The sequence below is a fragment of the Urocitellus parryii genome, chromosome 14 (genome assembly GCF_045843805.1).
Source record: "Urocitellus parryii isolate mUroPar1 chromosome 14, mUroPar1.hap1, whole genome shotgun sequence".
Taxonomy (NCBI): domain Eukaryota; kingdom Metazoa; phylum Chordata; class Mammalia; order Rodentia; family Sciuridae; genus Urocitellus; species Urocitellus parryii.
In genome coordinates, this window is record NC_135544.1 from 3022750 (window position 1) to 3037253 (window position 14504).

General features: G+C 41.8%; 1 protein-coding gene and 2 pseudogenes across 1 annotated transcript; all 3 read right to left on the bottom strand.

Moving 5' to 3' along the window:
• Positions 1–3019: 3019 nt before the first annotated feature.
• LOC144250213 (3'-5' RNA nuclease TATDN2 pseudogene) lies at positions 3020–4724 on the bottom strand (annotated as a pseudogene).
• Positions 4725–5288: 564 nt separating this feature from the next.
• LOC144250214 (3'-5' RNA nuclease TATDN2 pseudogene) lies at positions 5289–6012 on the bottom strand (annotated as a pseudogene).
• A 416-nt stretch (positions 6013–6428) lies between these two features.
• On the bottom strand, positions 6429–8012 carry LOC144250215 (ubiquitin carboxyl-terminal hydrolase 17-like protein 6). The gene has a single exon (XM_077792710.1). It carries the CDS (start codon positions 8010–8012, stop codon positions 6429–6431), a length of 1584 nt encoding a protein of 527 aa, XP_077648836.1.
• Between the last annotated feature and the right edge of the window lie 6492 nt (positions 8013–14504).

Genomic DNA, 14504 nt, shown 5'->3' on the forward strand with positions numbered 1-14504 from the left:
CAGCCATTCCTGGGCATTTTAAATAATAATAATAATAATATTTTAAGGTATACACTTTATGTTAGCCTCCCAAAATAAGTAAGACTGGAGGCTACAAAGAAGGATTCTCAGACAGAAATGCCTGATAACTATAAAAAGAGACTATCAAGAGGAGCTGCCAGAGACAGAAGTTTTTAGTTTAAGGCCTACAGATATTCCTAACCTACACAGGTAGGCTTCGTGTTTGCTAGTATGATTATCCAGCCCTGAGTAACAGAATTAAAGGTTTCCCTATTAGACACAGAGCTCATACTAGTAAAAGAATTTTGCAAGATCAGATGACATTAAATTATTAAACTGTATCTTATGGGGAAGGACATCTGTAACACTAAAAGTTAAATGTTATGCTTATAGTCCTGATAACTGGGAAGGTAAAAGCCTGGTGAGGGAACTTCTATACAGTGACACGTTCCAGCTGCTGCAACATTACTCAGTACTCAGTACTCATGGTTTTTGTTTCTCTCATAGAAGCACCATCCCCAGATGTGACTTTACAACCTGTTCCTCCCCAACCAGACTTCAAACCGAACCGACTTCTAAAAGGCAACTCATGTCCCTCACGCCGTGCCCCCTCACGTCACCCTCTCTCAGCTCAAAAGAAGCCAAAATGAGTGACGCCTCTCTTCTTACAACAATGGAGCCAAAAATAAATAGATTATCAATATAAGTAATTAATTAAGTCAGGTAAAATCAGGGAGACCGGTTTTGGGTGAGTTCTAAAAATTTGGAGACTGTTACCTGAAGGATTAAAATTCTCTCAGTGCTCTTCCCCTACCCTATCAAAGATTTGAAAGGGACACATCAGAAAAGGGGGGAATGATAGACCCAACCTTTCTTAAAATTGGGCATCTCGCCATAAAACCATGAAAAGATAATTTTGGCTTTACTATAAATTACTGCAAATTCTGAACCTACTTGGAATGCCTGCCCGTGCCCTGAACTCACCCAGGTCCGGTTTTCCCTGACCAGATAACAACCCTTTCCTAAACCTTAGTGACGCCTCATAAATTCTGGCCTTCCCTGGCCGGACAATGACCCTCTCTGAGTCTCTAAGATCTCCATAAATTCTGATGCCGGGGCCAGCAAAAATGTAAACTTGTGTTATGCTCCTCAGAGTGCTGTTATCTGTAACCCCCCCCCCCTTTGTGTAACTTTTGGGCTATAAAACTGGGCCACAAAGAAGCCTCGGGGCTGTCTTGCTCCCGCTGTTTTGGGAGGGAAAGGCAGCCCGGCCGGTCGAAATAATAAGCTTGCTTTAATTTGATTTTAATTGGAGTCAGTGGTCTTTTCTTGCGTCCTGGTCTAACAGACACTGTGAGAAACACAGGAAAGCAGAGATGAGAGAACATTTAACTCATAGGAGGAATTGCTATACTTTCTCATTTTGTTGACTTTTTCTGAAGGGTTCCACCAGTTATCACAAAGGATCAATTTGGAATAAGACTCAGGAAGTTCAGGATGAGGAATACAGGTAAATTCTGAAGGTATAGAGGTGGGAGGTTTTGAGAGCTGGAAATGACTAATGTTGATGAATAGACAACTAGAACATTTTAAAAATCTCAGTTCCCCTGTGTAGATAACTAGTAAACCACAGTGCAATGGAATAAACTAGAGGTATGTTAGACAAGAGAGTGACATTACTTGTGGATCTATTTTTACATATTTATTTGTTTATTTAGCTACTAGAAATTGACCCAAAGAAGCTTTACCACTGAGCCACAACCCCAGTCCTTTCTTTTATTTTGAGAAAGGGTTTTGTAAAATGCTGATGGTCTCACTAACTTCCTGAGGCAGGCCTCAAACTTGCAGCCCTCCTGCCTCAGCCTCCTGAGTTCCTGAGATTAAAGGTGTGCACCACCAACTCCAGTTAATGTGCATGTATTTATTTCAAACACCAAGTTGGAGTATGAAGCAGTATATTGGAAATACTACATAAAATTGCATTCAGTTTTCAAATGTGTCTGTGTGTATATATATATATATATATATATATATATATATATATATATATATCTCACAATGTTTTAATATGCATAAATGTCAAGCAATAAGTTTCAAAGTATTTTAGAAATGTTTGGATCATGATTGGATCAGATGTGATTGGATCCTATTGACTAGATTGAGAGTGCTATCATGTGACTTTGAAAGGTGATCTCATCAAACTGCCTTTCTAGAGCCATTGTATGTAGATTGAGTGATAGATTCTCCTTAAATTGGTCTAGTGCTTCAGTGAAACAAATCATCTAAAACCTGTTCACTTTTCTTTTTTATTTAATTTGTAATAATAAGCATGTCAATCAAATAAATTAGAGATTTCAATTCAGGAAATGACAAACTTGATGATGATATAAATTAGGTTATTAAAATCTCAAAATCCAGCTCTATTATATTTCTTTTCTTAATGTGAATGGGAAGGGATAGGGGCTTCTATTAAATATTCCTGAAAATATACACAATTAACCTTAATTGGATAAAAGAAGGTTAGATATATTTCCCAAGTACATATTTTACAAATTATATTATGGAGATTTGACATAAAATACTTAGAAATACAGAAAAAACAACATAGATAAAATATAAGAATTTTAAATTTTAAATAAAATTCAGATAGTTCAGAGAATAACGATAAATATGAGTGGGAAATTACTATGTACCTGAAAATTAAGCAGTTGATCAAATTATGGTATATGACCCACATTTGTGTTAAAGGCATTTAAATTTATAATGACTTAATTCAGCTGTGAAAACATCTGCTCCTGGACCTTTTTTTTTTTTTCTTCAGAGTAACCAATACAATTTTGTTTACAAAAAACCATGAGCCTCCTCTTATTTTGATTTTTAATTTTTCAGAGTGAAGGAGAATGATCTTTACACACTTCTTTGCACTTTCCAAATATTCTGCAATGGGCGTATTTCACCTTGAAAACAAAACAACACCCAAAGTTGATTACTTCCCAAGAAGGAAAGATTCATGCTGATGTCAGTCAGGAGAAGTCACAAAGTGCCTCTCCTCCCTGGTCCCCAGGCATACTGGAGACCTGGAGTGCAGCTCGCTGCCTGGATTCCTTCCCCAGTACTCCAAAACTGAACGAAACAAACATCATGGCCAAATGATAAGAAATGGCTTATAAAGCAGTTAACAAATGACATCCACAGAAACTTTTAGGAATTATATTTGTTAGCTCTAGAAGTAGAAAAACCTTACATCTAAAAAAAAGAGACAAGCTGACCACAGAGACCGAGGTTATCTTGCCCTGCTGTGGGACGGGCGAGGTGCACTATTAAGAGCAATCCCAGCCCATTGACCCAAAGACTATGACCTGGGGTCCCCCAAGGCCTGCAACAGACTTCTATTGGCTCCCACTATAATAAGGTGCAAAATCTGGGTGACAGCTGAAGACCCCCCAGACCAGATCCTCCTTCAGCATCTGCTCCCACAGGCAGACTGTCAGTGTCCCAGTGTCCCAGAAGTCAGAGATGCAGCCCTGGAGGTGAGGAAAGAGCTGCTGTAAATTTTTCTGAAACTTGTAAAGGTCCCCTTGAAAGAGAACTTGGAGTACAGCATGGCCAAGTGGCACTGAGTGTCAATAAAGTCCTGCTTCAGGCTGGGCTCCCCAGGTCCCTGTGTCAGGGAGCTAGATGCCTGTCTGCCACAGGGAAGAGGTGGAGTCTCCGCTCAGAATGTCCTTTTCTCCTTCACTTCTTCTAGGGAGCTTCTGCACACCTGCAGGGAATGGGAATTCTGGGTCTCTGGAGGTGCTCTGGGAGCTCACTGAGGAGCTGGGGGATAATCACTTAGGAGGCTGTGGCTGCTTGTCCCAGCCTGGGCTGTGTCCTGGCTGCTGCCCACAGAGGGGTGGCCAGGAGTCTTGGGCTGCTGGCCCTGTAGCTGGTGTAGTCACACCAAGGACTTCTGTACGAATGAGGGGTACATGTTGTAGTCAGTGGAGAGGGAAGAAGGCTCTGGAACTGCTGAGCACTTCAGGGAGACAGGCTCCTCCTGAGAGAGTCTGACCCTGGAGACTCGTCCACGTCACACCAGTGGCCTCCTCATGGAGGGTGTTCCATCACCACCTTCCTATATGAATGCTTTTGGATTTCTCAACCCACTTTTCAATGTTGGAGCCATCCAAAAATTCTAGCAGGGGAGAGGTGCCGGAGTCCTGCCCTAGCGGGTTCCAGGGAGTCCTGAAGGATGAGTGGCGTCGGCGAAAAGATGAGACAGGAGTCGTTCCATTGCAGCAATCTCCAGAGAGAGAGCTAAAGCAGCTTTCTCTGGGTCCCCTTTTATTACAATTTTTCTCATCATTATAGATTCACAATACGTCATTAATTATATAATTTAAAACTTTGCCAAGACATGACATTTCCTTAACCATGATTGAGGGTACATTAATTTACATTTTTCCAGGATATGACCTTCAGTTATATAATTATTAAAAGTACAGAATCATTAATAAAATATGTCACTAATTTACATTTTTCAGATTTTCCCAAGATTTACTATTTTTCCCAAGATATGTTATTTTCTTATTAACTAATGCCAAACTACATAACCAGACTCTAAGTCTCCTAACCAATCATTAACCTAAAGTACACTTGTACTTTATTTTTAATCTAAAATTCCCATCTAAAAAAGTCCCTTTAAATCTTATATCTAAAATATCCTAAAGTTTACGAATCATCCTTAAAACATATCAGAAACCTATACAACTAAAGACTTAAGAATTTCTAAACTTAAGAATCTAAATAAGATAATATTTCTAACATTATTCTAAGACTGTGTCTTATAAAGCTATTTTAATTAATTCCTAAATTTATTCTCATAAAACTGGTTGAGCTGCTTTCTCAAAGAGTTTCTTTGATTCTCAGTCAAGGTGCACTAGTTCTCCTGACCTTTCAGAGAATGATTGTTGTCCATTATTAGGCTTGTCCACAATGTACTAAGATAGAAGAATAGCCTTCTACGTTGTCCTTGATATGCTGAGGGGTAGTAGAACAGCCTCCAAGGCATGAACTACCTGATATGTTCTAGCCATCTGAAATTTAATTTGTTTGGCATTTAACATACTCATGCCTCCTGTGAGAAACATAAGCATGAAAATGCAAAGTCCCAATTACATAAAAAAGGGTCTCATGGTTTCGGTTACCCACCAACCAGTGTGGCTTTGCCAGCAATCATCCTCACTGTGACCCTGTCAAGAGAGTGGGAGAGCAGCTTTGCCAACATTTTTCTCACTGTGACCCTGTCAAGACAGTGAGTGGGGGATCGCCTTCACCACAGAGGGCTTGTCAATGACTGTCCTTGGGTCACCAAGTGACTCCTAAGGAGGTTCCTCCCGAGGGTCCACAATCACTCTGGTGTCACAGAACCTGCTCCTGTCAGGCTGTTCCTCCTGGGCTCTGACCTCTGGGGGCAAGTCTTTCTCTTTCTGACAAGTGACCTTGATGCTCAGGGCTGGTCCTTCCATATGGTTGGGACACACTTCTGGGCTGGGCTTCACCCTAGGGGTGGCAGCTTCTTTCCTTCTGGGCACTGCATTTCCCTAGGATGTCCTGTGGAGCCTTCAGGGAGATCAGCTTGGAGTCCTGGTCCCAAGCCTATTCCAGCTGCTTTTCTGGGCTTCGTTTGGTCCTTCCATCCCATCCTTCTGACCTTCAGCTTCAGCTGCAAATTCAGAGTTCATGGAGTTAGGAGAAGTATCTTTGGAATCAACCCTAAGGCTGCAGGCTTCTTCCTCTAGAAAAGCCATTTCTTCTAGGGAGGCATTCACAGGGCACATACACAATCCCTTGGACAAAAGAAGGCCCAATGCTCCTAATTAGGCAGCCTTTGGGAGTGGCCCTGCCCACACCTGGAGCACAGGAAGAAGAGGAAGGAGAGGCGAGGGAGGTTAGGAGCAGAGTTAGAAGAGGAGGAGAAGGATTTCTGCAGTGGGATGAGTTCCTGGATAACCGCATGGACATCCTCATGACCTTTCAGGTGCCTGGGGCTGCTGCCCCCTCAGGGACGCGATGCAGGGCTGTGAGCTGGCAGCTGGAGAGTGCCACGTCCCTGGGCTCTGCAGGCAGCTGAGCTTGTTGGGACAACCTTCTGCAGTGGTACTTGACCTTGAACTGCTTGGATGCCACGGGCACCTTTCCCTCTTTCCACGGCCCATCCACCACAGTTCTCAAGGTTTCAGAGATGCCATGGCACTTTGGAGAAGTCCCAATGATTGGAGACTGACTAAAGGCTTTGGTTTGACTCCCAAAGCCACAACTGGATCCCGTGATCACCCAGGCTTCTGTTTGCACTCCTCTACTTCAGGGAACTCAAAGCACTCCAGGGACTGCTAAGTACTTACCATTAGTTTGCGGTACAAAGGCCTTCACAGTGTCCTGGATTGCTAGACCACAATTACTGTCCTCTTGCCCTGCTTGTTCTTCTTCTTGTTGGCTCTGGGCCTTCCTGCAAGACACGGGAGTTGGCCAGTGTTCACCAAATCCTCACGTATGCTGTACTTGGTATCCTTGCTCTGCTTGTATGTTTCCTGCTTATCCATTATGTTCTCCTTTTCTCTGTGTTTTGACTGGTGAATCACAACAACATTGGGAGGCAGAGTGAATTCCACTTTCCTGAGGTTGAATTCAGACTTTGGTCGGTTCTGTTCTTGGAGAAATTTCCACTGATCCAAGGTGATTTCTCCAGTAGCTGTATCCTCCAAGCGCTCTTCTGGCTCTAGTGCTTTGCTATAGGAGTCTCCTTGGAGCTCTCCTTGGGTGGCTCTCAAGATTGTGTCCTCAGGCCCAAGAGCTATTGTTTCCCTGCCCAGGGACACACTCCCATTGTCAGTTTCAAGTTCACTCTTCTGGACATAAAAGAGGACATAGGCACGCTGACTCAGGACACAAGCAATGTCACAGGCCACTACCTTAGCATCGTCCATTTTGTACCACTGGCCATTGCCAGCTTTTATATAACAATAGTAGTGTCCACTGCGACAAGTCACCCCGGCATGGACCAGCACAGCATAGAGGGCATACACCAGTGGGCCTCTGCCCTGCTGAGACATGTATGGCTGCATGTCAAGGCACTCAGGATAGCGCACGTGCTTAGCAATTTTTTCCCCTGTGAGATCCGAGAACCGTTTCAATACCAGCATAAGAACGTTTGGTGCCTTCTGCAGGGTCAGGGTCTTGCAGGCTGGCCTCTTCTTCTGACAGACACCACACTGGTAGGCGTTCTCCCCTTCCAGCCACTCGGGCTTCACCAAGTGCTCCAGTGCATGCTGCACACTGGGAGCTGCCGTGATGTCTAGCATAATGTCCAGGTAGGGGTCAAAAGTGTCTGAAATGCCACAGCAGTGGAGACACTTGATTTGAGATCGCCAGCACCCTCCAAATATCTGGCGCATGAGGGTAGGGTCCTTGGAGTGAGCACCTGGCTGCTTGTGCCCACGCAGACATGCTTCCTGCATGGCATGGAGAGTAAAGAGCAGAAATTCATGGGCATCTTCTTGCCGGGAAGTGTGGAAGCCGTCAACCAAAGCAGGCAGGGGCCGAATGACATCCCCAGGGTGGCGGAGAGCCCGTGTCACGTGGGCTTGCATCACACACAGCATGCAGACCCTGTGACGAGGACAGCGTTGGCAGTGCTCCTGGGACAGCATGTAGTTGGCCAGAGGAGGTGTATATGTCAGGCACTGTAGGGCTGCATTCACGTAGCAAGTGTTTCCCATGTTCTGCAGCCCAGCACCAGCTGCCGACCGTCTCTGCCAGTTCAGACAAAGTTTCCCTCTAGGAGCCAGCAGTGGCCCCACAGGAGCTGAATTCTTATTTAAGTGTGCATCAGGGCAAGGTGACAACGATGACTCTGCAGGTAGAGAAGGACCCAAATAGACTTTAGCATCAGCTGCATTTGATGAACATTCAGGTTTTATACAGTCATGAAACTGAGACTCACCTCCGCAGTGGAGTGAAGCTGCCTCCATGTCTCCAGGACCAGTAACCACCAGGTTTCCCTGCTGAATCTCCAGAGGAGAGAGCTTCTCCTTCGGAGCCGGCCTTCAAATGACAGCCGGGTCCATGTTTTCAGTCTTTTATGGCTCAGCCTCCTGACCACACCCACTAACTTCCTGCCAGATCCACCAATCACCTGCAAGCACTGAATTGGAAAAGGGATTTGGGTGTGGTCAGTTCACTTCCTGGAGAGACTGGTTGACTCTTTTCCCTGTTTGTGGATCTCAGGAGGTTTTTGTTGTTGTTGTTGTTGTTGTTTTGTTTTGTTTTGTGTTTGAAAGAGACAGAGAGAGAGAGAGAGAATTTTAATATTTATTTTTTTTCATTGTTCGGTGGACACAGCATCTTTATTTTATTTTTATGTGGTGGCAGGGATCGAACCCAGCACCAGGCACAGGCCAGGCAAGTGCTGTTACCACTTTAGCCACAACCCCAGCCCAAGGAGTATTTTTATAACCATATGTCATAAGCATCTTGAGGCGTGCACATATTCATACTGGCAATATCTCAATTAAAATGTTTTTACTTATTAAAATATATATGTATTAATAAACTTTTAAGCCACTTTTCTGAGAAAAAGATGATCGACTGAAGGCTTTCCCACACACAGGGCATTTGTATGGTTTCTCTCCAGTATGTGTTTTCTCATGGTGTCTCAGGCATGTACTGAAAGCTTTTCCACGTAGGTGACATTGTATTGTTTGTCTCCAATGTGTGTTTTCTCATGTTGTCTATGCCAGATGATAGACTGAAGGCTTTCCCACGTACACCACATATATATGGTTTCTCACCAGTGTGGATTCTCTGATGTGGTTTAAGGTAACAAGATTGACTAGAGGATTTCCCACACAGGTGGCATTGATAGGGTTTCTCTCTAGTGAGTGTTCTCTGATGAAGTTTAAGGTAGCATGTTTGACTAAAGGATTTCTCACATAATTGACATTGATATGGTTTCTCTCCCATGTGGGTTATCTGATGACGACGAAGGTGAACTGATTTGCTGAAGGCTTTCCCACACACATGGCATTTGTATGGTTTCTCTCCTGTGTGGATTTTATCACGCATTTGAAGGTTGTATAATTTACAAAAAGCTTTCCCACACCGATGACATCTGTATAGTTTCTCTCCAGTATGGACTTTCTCATGCATTTTAAGGTTGTAAGACTTGCTGAAGGCTTTCCCACACACGTGGCATTCATTTTTTTCTCTCTAAATAGGGTATTGTTCTAATTGTAATTCATGTTGAACTGAGAAAATGAGTACAATTTAACTGACTACCATGAATTTGTTTATCTTGACATGATAGACCCAACCTTTCTTAAAATTGGGCATCTCGCCATAAAACCATGAAAAGATAATTTCGGCTTTACTATAAATTACTGCAAATTCTGAACCTACTTGGAATGCCTGCCCGTGCCCTGAACTCACCCAGGTCCGGTTTTCCCTGACCAGATAACAACCCTTTCCTAAACCTTAGTGACGCCTCATAAATTCTGGCCTTCCCTGGCCGGACAATGACCCTCTCTGAGTCTCTAAGATCTCCATAAATTCTGATGCCGGGGCCAGCAAAAATGTAAACTTGTGTTATGCTCCTCAGAGTGCTGTTATCTGTAACCCCCCCCCTTTGTGTAACTTTTGGGCTATAAAACTGGGCCACAAAGAAGCCTCGGGGCTGTCTTGCTCCCGCTGTTTTGGGAGGGAAAGGCAGCCCGGCCGGTCGAAATAATAAGCTTGCTTTAATTTGATTTTAATTGGAGTCAGTGGTCTTTTCTTGCGTCCTGGTCTAACATTTTTTAGGCCCCAGTGAGATGACCCTGCCCGGCCAGACCACAAGAGCAGACTGCTGGAAATTCTGAAGCCGGCCTTCGCTCCAGGGCTCCGGGCTGGAGAGCCACTCTAGGGGGTGCGCAACTTGAGACGTTCCAAGGCCTCGGAGTGAGCCTTCGTCCCCGGAGCACTGCAGTGAACTGCCGCACTAAAACTATCAGCAAGCACCTGGGGGAGGAGGCCTCCATAGGTAAGTGGCGCCTTTATAACTACTGATATCCGGTTAAGGGAGATCTCTTCTGATGACAGAGAGGTGGCCTGGCGAGGCTCACATATACTCCTGTCCGGACAGTAACGAGAAATCGTTCTGTCTTCTGTTCTGTTCTGTAGGGAATTCCTCTGGAAGGGTAGAGAGGTGCCGACGGGCACGCACGCGCTCCTACCCCGGAGCTTTGGCAAGACGTTGCATTGCTCTTCTGTTTTTCTGTTTCGGCGCTGGGTTTCTGTTTTCTTGTGTTTTGTTCTGTGTTCTATATGTTTTTTGTTTGTTTTTGTGTGTTTCGTTGTGTGATTTCTGTGGTAAAAACTTAAGGATACTGGATATGAAAATGGGTAATAAAGCAAGTCAGCCTGACACCCCTTTGGACTGTGTTTTAAAGAACTGCGATGAACTTTACCCCCCTCTGTTAAGCAGGAGGAGAGAAGCCCCTAGCTGGCTGCTTGAAGCACCTCCAGTGCAGAGGGCAATGCCTGCTGGGGACCTAAGAACTGAGTATCTCCCAGGTAAACAAGTGAGACTCCTTTAAAACCCCTTGTCCCTCCGGATCAAGAGAGTCACAACCTTTGGGCAGAGTCCCAGGTGTTTCTCCTTTGTTAGCAAAGCAATAAAACTCCCTTTTTCTTTTTCTCAAAACCCTGTCCTCGTTATTAAATTGGCATTAATTGGCTCTAAGGTCAGGCATCGAACTTTCAGTTACAAATTTTGATATCACCGCCCCCCCCCCTGAACTTTTTGAGAACTGACTACTGAAATGTTAAGAGATGGAGTGTGCTTGAGGTGGAATCCTGTAAGTAAAAGGAGGGACTGAGGGACTCCCAGCAGCTGCCAAAGCCCTGTTGCTTCGGGGATTCCCTCCTTCCTTCCCTGTACTGTAAGGATTATGCCACCTCTATCTTCTTGAAAAGAGAAAAAGAAAAAGGAGACACTTAATGCAGTAAAGTCGCCATGGAGACCCTTGATTTTATATTTCAGGTTGCCCCTCTGTGAAAACATCTGGTCCCCTTGTGGGGACATCTATGGTGCCACTGGTGTAGGAGATTTTTCTCTTATCTGCTCTGTTTTAAATGGTTTCTGTCTGTCAGCCATAGTCTGGAGCTCCTCTCTGTCTGTCCTGTGTCTTTGTTTCTGACCCTTTAAGACATGTGCAATAGTGTGTTGATATTATAAATTGTTTCTTGGGAATGATCTTGGCTGAATGTGTGTCTAAAAGATGATGTTTTATTGTAACAATGTGGTATCTGAATGGGTTTTTGATGCATTGCACAATGCTGCAGTTAAAAGTTGGGATTAGGTAATTGTTTAGTTTATGATTTCAGATAAGTCATTCCAGAGAACTTAAATACTTAGGATGGAAAACTAAAGAACTCTACTTCCAAGTTGGCAAGTAACTTCCTAATCATTCAGTCTTTTTTTCACCAATTTCGAATTGGGTAGCCTGGGAAAATGCTACTGTGTGTACCAGTGCATTAATTTGGACAAGGATAGTAAATCATAGTATGGTATCTGTTGACAAAACAAGATGTAAAGATATAAAATTTTGTGAATTGTATCTTAAACTTGTATCATAATTTTCAACATTCGAACCTGAAAATTATGACTTATAGTTAAAATGCCTTAGGCCTGAGGTGTCTGCTCAGAATAGCAGTTTTTTCCCTGCTCCTTCAGACCTCAGCCAGGACTTATGTTGAAATGCAAATGAAAGAAGCCTGCAAGCTCAGTAGGAGACTGATCTGAGACCTAAGAAAAAGAAAAAGTAAATTGTATGGTATTTACTAATTACTGGCCAGTCATTTTTACTAGGACTCTTGTTTTTTTCCTTAGATTCTGTATTTTTTTGAGCTCATGATTTTGACCCTACAGACCTAGGTTAATGTTTTTCTGATCAGTCCTATCTTTGACCAACTGTGGAGTTTTTGAAACATTGCAATGGAGATTTCACCTGCGAAAAGTTACTAAGGCCTTTACTATTGTTATGTGTGCACACTTGTGTTATGTGTTATATGTCTATATATATATGTGATATACAAATTAACATATATAAGGAGCGCTCATAAAAACAAATTAAAAAAATGGATCCAAAGATCTTTAATTCATGTGATTTAAATGGTTCAATTTAAATTGGATAAACAGATAAAAATAAATGTCTTTAAAATTTAAGCTTACAAGTTTTCCTAGGTGTTCAAAAAACTCATAAAATATTAATGTCTATAAAATGTCTAATATGCCTTGGTTCTAGGACTTTTCCTTCAACAACAAAAAAAATGGTTTACACTGTTCAATACATTTGTCTAATATTTTGATAAAATAAGTAAAGTAAATTTGATATGGGATTACTCATTCATGAGTACTTTTGTTAGATATCTGATTGATTTACTAAGGTCTGTATAAGATTGTAAAAATCAGTCATGTGTTAAAGAGACAAAAATTTGTTAAAACATAAGTTTACCAACAACATTGTGTTTATTAAGTTTTATTTTTTCCTAGAGCAAGCAACCATAAAGTTAAACAACTGGTTAAATAAGAACTGTTATTTTAGAGCATTGTACTGCCATTTCTTTAAAAGCTAAACTTGGTTAATGTAGAAACATCAATGTAATTGTGATGCTATTAATGTGCTCATATCTTCCAGGTATACAAGTCTGTAAGGTAGAAACTTTGAAAGAGCATTATATCAAGCTGGTGTTCAGAAGTTGTATGGTAAAAAATATATTGGGGATTTATTTACCTGTTATCAATAAGATATGTAAAGTTTTGTTACTTCTTACATTGGGGAACAATTTAAATGTATTCTTAAGTTAATGAGAGCCTAATCTATGTAAAGGTTAAAAACTTTCAGCCTTTCTTTAATTCATGTTTTAAATGTGATATCATATGGTGTTAGCTAATGTTCATGTGACCTCAAACAATTTATGTAAACTTTGTAAAATGATAATTAAAAATACAAAGATCAGCTTTAGAACTAAAACACTTAAGATTTATAAAGAGCCTTGCTTTACCTGAGATGAGGCTCTGTGTCCCATCTTACTACATGTGAGAATGACTATGAAAACAGTAGGCCAGATTTTAGTTCATTTAAAGTTATGTTCAAAAGTTTGGTTTTTTTTTTTTGTTGTTGTTTTTTTTCTGTCAAGATTACTAGGATCTCAAACAGGGGATATAATGTATAACTCAGCCAAAAATTCAGGGTAGCTGTTACACGAACTAAGTGTTTTTACTCTTGTTAATTTTATTTTGTAATTTCCTTATAAGTGATCTAAAGATTCCCTGTTAGTGTTTTACAGAAGTGTTGCTTTAAGAACACAACATGGGTTAGTTCGAGATAATAAGCCATCACCTACAAGACAGATAGGATAATACAGATCCCAATTAATAAAAAGATGAATAATTATAAAGTTATAGACATCAAAGCCCAGTACCCTTAATATAAGGCTGTTAAAATTTATTTGCTGGATGTTTAAGATTAAGTTTTAAAATTAAAGTTAAATTAAAAGGGCCAGAAAAACCAATATTTGGCTCTTGCCCTCTGAGTCAGTCTGAATTCAGGGAACAGGGGACTTCTCTAAAGAGCTTTGCAACTCTGGGCCACATAACCTCCCGATCAGGGAGACTAATGAGACCACTGGAGAACAGAAAGCCAATCAGTGCATTTGCTATGAAGAGGAGAGTCATCAGAGAAGGGAGACATCCCTGGTGCTTCTGAGGGAAGCCACATGGTCAAGCAAGATCTAGACCCATCCTAGCGCAAATGGCACTAGCAGAACTGAGAAGTTTCCCCAGGAATGACTCCCATAAAAGCTCAGCTGACTGTTAACAATAGATAGAAACAAAAGCCAGTTTGACTGCTTCATCTTAAACACTTAGCAAAGACATTAAAACCAAAATACAGCCATTCCTGGGCATTTTAAATAATAATAATAATAATATTTTAAGGTATACACTTTATGTTAGCCTCCCAAAATAAGTAAGACTGGAGGCTACAAAGAAGGATTCTCAGACAGAAATGCCTGATAACTATAAAAAGAGACTATCAAGAGGAGCTGCCAGAGACAGAAGTTTTTAGTTTAAGGCCTACAGATATTCCTAACCTACACAGGTAGGCTTCGTGTTTGCTAGTATGATTATCCAGCCCTGAGTAACAGAATTAAAGGTTTCCCTATTAGACACAGAGCTCATACTAGTAAAAGAATTTTGCAAGATCAGATGACATTAAATTATTAAACTGTATCTTATGGGGAAGGACATCTGTAACACTAAAAGTTAAATGTTATGCTTATAGTCCTGATAACTGGGAAGGTAAAAGCCTGGTGAGGGAACTTCTATACAGTGACACGTTCCAGCTGCTGCAACATTACTCAGTACTCAGTACTCATGGTTTTTGTTTCTCTCATAGAAGCACCATCCCCAGATGTGACTTTAC